Consider the following 7,319-nt stretch of genomic DNA (forward strand, 5'->3'; position numbering starts at 1 on the left):
GAACTCTGGGTCTGGGAGCTGTCCCTCAGCTCTTCAGCTCAAGGCTAGCACTCTACCACTTGAGCCACAGTGCCACTTCCGGCTTTTTTCTTTTTTCTTATGTGGTGCTGAAGAATTGAACCCAGGTCCTCATGCATGCAAGGCAAGCGCTCTACCACTGAGCCACCTTCCCAGCCCCCACTTGAGCCACAATGCCAATTCTGGCTTTTTGTGCTTATGTGGTGCTGAGGAATTGAACCCAGGGCCTCATGCATGCAAGGTAAGCACTCTACCACTGAGCCACCTTCCCAGCCCTTCTTTTTTTTTTTTTTGTCACTCATGGGGCCTGAACTCTGGGCCTGGACGCTGTCCCTCAGCATTTCAGCTCAAGGCTAGCGCTCTACCACCTAAGCCACAGCACCACTTCCAGCTTTTTTTTCTGCTTATGTGGTACTGAGAACTCAAACCCAGGGCCTCATGCATGCAAGACAAGCACTCTACCACTGAGCCACCTTCCCAGCAAGAACATCTCTCTTTTGTAGTTATGGAGTATTTTGTGCCCATGAAAACTGTGTACTCCATAAGCAAAATTTTATTAAAGCATAGCCATGCTTTTTTGCTCAGTGTCTATGCCTGTTTTATACTACAATGGCAGAACTAAATGGTTAATAACAGAGTCTATACCTGACTAGAAAGGTGTCATTTTTTTTTAACTAGGGGGAGGGTTTGAAATGTTCCTTTAATTTCACAGCTTCAATGCAAATTAACTGTTTCAAGGTGAGAACTAAAAGGAAAAGGCTAATTTTTACTGGATCACCCAAGGCCTCAAATTCTATCTGTGGAGAAAGTCCTTGATGGATAAACATTAGTATACCTGAGGAGAAGACATTACAAAACTTACCTGGTCACTGGGCTCAAAGCTCATCTCTTCCTTCTCAGTTTTCATAGCTATTAGTTTTGTATTACTGGCAGGGTCTGTCTTACTGTCCAGTCGCTCAAGTTTTGGGGTTATTTCTGGTAAACCAATATCTTTAGTATCATCTTTATCTAGCAAATAGCGAAGTAGTGCATTCTCTTTCTTCTTGGGGCTCACTGGCTCTTGTTTAATAGTCACTTCCGAACCAGGAGCTGTGCTGCTGGTCTCCTGGCTCAGCTCTTTGCCTGTGGCTTCTGCTGTTAGCTTGGCCAAGTCCACAGGGGAACTGCTGTCCTGCAAGAGTCTGTGCAAAATTTTATGCTTCTCCTTGAGCGAGGTCCCATGTGTAGAGCCAGGCCCAGATAAGCTACCTGTGGAGTCCTTGTTTGTGTCCGACAAAGAGCTGGGCAGGGGTGAAGGCTCCATCTGGTCAGACTTGGTAGTCAGCAATTGCAGGAGTTTGGTCTGCCCTTTGCTGTCATGTAGCCGGTTCTGTCCCTCAGCTCTGTCCGCACTGACAGCCTGGGGCATGCTGGAATCACTTGTTTCCTTTTGCTCTCCAGGGTGGCAGCTGTTCTCCGCTTGTCCAGTTGTACCTTCTGATGGCTCCCCATAAAGTCCAAAACAGTCTTTGGAGTCCAAGCTTCCCATCTTGCTGAGTGGGGGAGGATTCATATTAACTGGGGAGTTTTGCAAATTGCCCATTTTTAGGTCCGGTGAAGCCAACGATGACCCTAATGAGACCCCATGCCCCTCACTGAGGGCCTGCAGCGCATTGAGGGAACTGTTGGTATAACTATGGCTATTTCCTGTGCTGCTGCAAACTCCCACAGGGGAATGCAAGCTTCCTGCAGGGGAAAACTGACTGGGTGGGATGCGAGGACTGCCAGCCACGCCGGGGCTCATGCGATGCCTTGGTGAAAGCATGGAGGTGTGCTGCCCTGGATTCATGCCAGGGCTGCTTTGTGAGGGACTGTTCATTTTGAGTGCATAGTTACTACCCTGAGGAGTGGTTGCTTGCATGCCGGACACATGGTTCATTCCCCCAGAACCACCAAACCTGCCCATGGGCATGCCCATTTGTTCCTTTGGGCCATTAATGGGAAAATTTATATTGCTACTGAGGGTCATGTCCTGACCTGGGTTCCCACTGCACATGGCCTGATGGGCAGGACTGCTAGAGCTAATTGGATTCAATGGCTTCCCCATCGCTGGTGCAGTCAGATCCGGATTCATTACACATACATTCTGCTCTCTGTATAATGAGGAAAGAAACAAATATAAGATAAATGCAAGAATACTTAGCAAGTTGTTATTAATTTGAAAAATGAGATGGCCTCTTTTTTTTTAAGATCAGGCTACTTTTAAAGGATAGACAATACTTAAATGAAACGATCGCCAATTATGGACAAGATTGAACAGGTACAGTTTTGGAACAAGAGGGATTTTTTTTCAGGGAACTCATTAAGATGTCTGCGGTTTCACAGATGGAGTGTGCTTGACTTCTAGCATATTGAAATTTCAGTTAGTAGATAGGACATCACAGGGGTTTAAATTATACAATATATAGCTTCCTCACAAGTAACAAATGATAACGTCTCAAAAAATACTGCAAACAAATATAGCTGCTTTCATTTTTTTGCCAGAAATTACATAATCTAACATAATCTAACAAAAAAACCATAATCTAACAACAACACATCTGTTGGATTTGAGATATACTACATGGCTCAAAATGAACAACAAACTGCTGGTTCTAGACCCAGCAATTACTACTGTTTGGAATTAGATCATTTTGTCTAGCAGATTTCCACTCATTCCCTGCTGCCCCCCCCCCAGCCCTCCCTCCCCCTGCCCCAAGTCACAGCAGGAGCCTTAGCCCCACAAGGGAGGACTTGAGAGAATGGAAGTTTGTCATCTAATCCCCCCTGCTCCTGGGACACGCTAATCCACCCCTTAACTGATGACTAAAAGCAGGTTTTTGAGTGAGATGATTTATTTCCCAAGCCCCATGAGCTTTCATTTTCAGGCTTGGCAGTCACTTGTGAGTTACAAAACATGTTCACACATCCAAACAAAACAGGTTTCACAAATTGTCAAACATCAGCCTGCAGTTAGGTAGATGAAACCTGCCACAACTAAATCTGTAATCACTTTCAAATTGTTTTAGTTTGAGGTCAGATTTATTTACAGTTTGTAAATAGGGCTGCCTGATTTTTAAAAATTTCTACATTAGAAAGTAAATAATTGAGAAATGTAAAAAACTAGGATTCTAATGAAAGCAACTTGATTTATTGTCTGGTAGTACCTCATAAAGATCAATATAGCATAAAATTGTTAAATATATACTTTGACATTTAACCGTTAAAGAATGTTCTTTTTTTGTGGGGGAGGGTCCGAGCGTGGGGCCCGAACCCTGGGCTTGGGTGCTGTCCCTCAGCTCTTCAGCTCAAGGCTAGCGCTCTACCACTTGAGCCACAGCTTTTTTTTCTTTTTGCTTATGTGGTGCTAAGGAATCGAACCCAGCGCCTCATGCATGCAAGGCAAGCACTCTACCACTGAGCCACCTTCCCAGCCCCTAAAGAATGTTCTTAAAAATACAAGTTATGAGCCCAGTGCTGGTGGCTCAGCCTGTAATCCTAACTATGCAGGAGGTTGAGATCTGAGGATCACGGTTTGGAAGCAGTCTGGGCAGAAAAGTCCCTTGTGTCTCAAGTAGTAGAGTGCTAGCCTTGAGCACAAAGAGGCTCAAGGACAGCCTCTAGGACCTGAGTATAAACCCCATAACCGACAACAACAACAAAAATACAAGTTATGACATTTATTTTAAAATAATGTTTCAATTTTCTTTCTTCATTATAGAAATGTTTATAAGCATTCAATTTAAAATATAATATCAAAAAGTTAAACAAGAACAAAAATTTAAACTATTTCAAGAATATATTTGAAAAGTCTAAGATTTAAACACATGAGAAATCACAGCATTGACTTCGATATTCCTGCCTTTGTGAATCTGCCTTCTTCAATGCAAAGGGAGGTCATGTCAGAATAAAGTTAATACTAGCCTTTGTTCTTCTAGCCAGGCCTTGAAATTTTCTAGCATTAAGGTCATCAAACGATAGCTCTATTTAATTTGTCAACAAGATGAGCTGGTTTTGACCACCAGTCAATAACAATTTAATTTTATATTTTGTAGTATCAAGATAGACAAACAGAAATGTCTCATAAATTGTAAAACTCCAGCAAAATTTGTTGCTTTTGAAACACTTTCTCTCAACTTAGGAAGGGAAAATGAGTTCTTAGAATTAGAATTACCTGTGAAGCATATGTAAAGATATTACAAGCTGAGGCTCATTAGTAGTCTGAGAACGGATGAGTTTGCTCTTCGTTTGTGCAGCAACAAGAGTGCCATCAGACAAGGAAAAACGATAGATCTGACTGAATGCCAATCCTTGTCTCAGTACTGTAGGGAAACAAGTAAATATAATACACAGTTAGGAGGAAAAAAAAAGAAAAACACTGGTGCGTATGAGAAAGACATGTAATAGTAATTAACTTCATTAAATTTCATGGCATTTTCCTTCCAATATGTTAAAAAATTGTAAGTAATACATTATGATGTTAAAACAGTCCAATTTTTAAAAGCATATGTTATTTTCACTCAGAATATCCAAAAACTCAGAAATTTGTCTTCTTATGAAAAAAAATAATGGCATGAGTCCTCAAACCATATACTTTCTCAGATCTTTAGTATCAAAGCAAAAAAAGAGTGTTAAAGGTTTATTAGGTCCAAATAAGGCTTTGGATGATTTGTTTAAAAATGGATAGAAAAGGATACAATGCAAATGCCAAAACATGGTATATCTAATGAGTACAATTTGTCTTTGGTTTCCTATATAATACAATTATTAAATTGAAATTCATGACAATAAATGTGTTCTCTTAATATTCATATTGAAGTAATACACCATTCAATCCATCATCTCACACTACTTTCCCCCACTTTTGTTTCTCAGTGTGCAAGTGTATTTCCATTGTTAAGACAACAGGAAGAAGATAATCAGAAGACTTTCTAAAGAAAAAGAGGCTATACAAAATTGAAACAATAAAAGTACAAATTGCAGTGACATATAATTGGTTTAACCTTTAGGTAAAGGTCAGATACTTCAAAACATCAAAATGACACAAATCAATTAGGTTATTATAATTTCTTTTAAATAATCTTAACTTTTATTTTTTTTTTTTGGTCATGGGGCCTGAGTGCTGTCCCTGAACTCTTCTGCTGGTGCTCTACCACTGAGCCACAACACCACTTCAGTTTTCTGTTGGTTAACTGGAGATAAGAGTTTCTAAAAGGTAACACAGATAAAACTTTTAGAGTTAGGCTCACATTTCCAGTGGCTTATTTCAGAATTTATCTGACCTTGGCTGTGCTCTCTAAAGACTTCACGTTTCCATTTATTCTATATCCAACATCTCCACTAAGCTAGTTTGAGCAAGCATGTACCCGAATCATTTCAGAAGCTCCCCCATAGTTGATTTCTATTGAATTCATAGAAAAGTCCCTGGTGTTACTTACTGATTTCATAAGTATGAATGCTATATGGATATTTGTTGTTAATCTTATCTGTTTAAACCAAGCATGTGCCTGGCACATCAGTGTAAGGAACCATATGAACATGTTCATACATGAAGATTACTTAAATTTCTGTTACTCTTTTTTCCAAGTGGTAGCTAGTAAAATGGTAGGTTAAATATTGATTTCTGTCAATCTTACTTTTTTCCAACTTAAATGAAAATACTAGAAAGTACACATTAGTGGATTCTAAGAAATTCTAAGACATATGCTAAGTAAAATGAGAAAAATTTAAGTGGAAACTGGAAAGTTCATTTATTATGAGCTGTTCTTTTTTCATTAAGTAACCCAAAATGTATAAAGTGCAAACATGCAAACTGTCCTGGTAAAATGCCAAGGTCACAGATGCACATTAAATGGATGACAAACTACATCTCCATTTTCAACAATTATGAACAATTTTTTTTTCTGCAAAGATGCAGACAACTGTCCATGCTGAGTTATGAAGTACACTGCACTGTCATGAGTACTTCCTGTACTGCAAGGCACACACTGACCAACCACAACCTGCCAATCACTGAGAGAAAGTGTCTTCCTCCCTGACTGTGCATTTATTAAAGCAAAAACATTCTTTTGTCTCATTCTTTAAAAAAAGACCAAAATGCACTTTTAAAAAAGTGACTTTAGAAAGACTGTTGGGAGCAACAAGTCATAATGCCCACCACGGTGGGCTCAGGTGATATCTCAGCTGACACTGACTGAATGTTGGAGAGTCCACACTTGCCCTGCCTTGGCCTGCATGCATAAAAAGGGAGGGCTGAGATGCTTTGTTCACGGACCCTTCATTCCTGTGAGGGTGTGAGGATGCAAAGTAGAAATAAAGGCCACACAAAGACCAGGTTCTCACTGAAGGATGCAATATTTCTAAAAGATGAAGTCTTGATTTGTGTTCTAGTTCTCCTATTGTTACCTGAGAAGAGTCACTACATATCTCTGGGGCTTCAGGAAACATCCAAGTCATTGTTTGCCATTTCTTTGCAGGAAGACTTAAGATCCTACTGTTCTCTCTACCAAGGATTTAACCGTTGTTGTAAATTTCATTGATTCCTATTTCCAAAATTTCCTTTATGAATTAGATATGTTAGATGGTATCCTTTAACTCGTTATATGTCTGCTTAGAAATCTCAGGAGCAAAGAAAACAACCTCTTCCTTCATCCTTTTGTCTGTCTTTGTGACATTATCATGTCCTGCTCTGTATCCTCAGGAAGCATCTGGGGCCAGATGACACACAGGACAACTGTCTTTGGGACAAGCTTCAGGAATTACTGTCCCCACCCCCCCAAACACCCTCATAGGAAGAAAATGTAACATTTTCTTTGAGAAAAGTATTGCTCAGAGGAGCTTACCTTCATGATGATGCCTCTTAGCATAGGATACAGATTCTCCTTCATGCTGTGCATGGAACTTCTGAATGCACCTTCTCACTAAATCCTCCCAGCCTGGTTTCATGGCTGCTCTCATGGTGCTAGTATCCAGAGAAGTGATCTTGCCTATGAGATAAAAGCAGGCATTATACCCATAGACTCATCTATTCCTTAAGGGTATTGGCTCAGAGACCCAGTGGATACCAAAATGCATGGATGCCAAGGTTCCTTACATAAAACGAATAGAAATATTTGCAAATGTTTATGTACATCCCCTTACTTTTTTGTTTTTGAAACTTCAAAAGATGGTACAGGGAGTTAGACTTTAACATGTACATGTAAGTGTTCAGTGCTTCGTTACTGAGTCATCTCTTCCATCCCTCTCCCCAACCCTGTCTATTCCCTCATCTAGACCCATTTCAC

General features: G+C 40.2%; 1 protein-coding gene across 1 annotated transcript in view; it reads right to left on the reverse strand.

Annotated features, from left to right (window-relative positions):
* Positions 1-7,025, reverse strand: part of Ncoa2 (nuclear receptor coactivator 2) — a 48,746-nt gene extending 41,721 nt beyond the window's left edge. Inside the window, exons 1-3 of the mRNA XM_013028449.1 lie at positions 6,879-7,025; positions 4,211-4,358; positions 881-2,150 (exon numbers count right to left, since the gene is read on the reverse strand). Of these exons, the coding sequence (XP_012883903.1) occupies positions 881-2,150; positions 4,211-4,358; positions 6,879-6,993 (1,533 nt within the window). The 5' untranslated portion in view covers positions 6,994-7,025. The remainder of the gene's footprint in view (positions 1-880; positions 2,151-4,210; positions 4,359-6,878) is intronic.
* Positions 7,026-7,319: the final 294 nt, after the last annotated feature.

This window comes from Dipodomys ordii, unplaced genomic scaffold (genome assembly GCF_000151885.1).
Source record: "Dipodomys ordii isolate 6190 unplaced genomic scaffold, Dord_2.0 Scaffold109, whole genome shotgun sequence".
Classification (NCBI taxonomy): Eukaryota; Metazoa; Chordata; class Mammalia; order Rodentia; family Heteromyidae; genus Dipodomys; species Dipodomys ordii.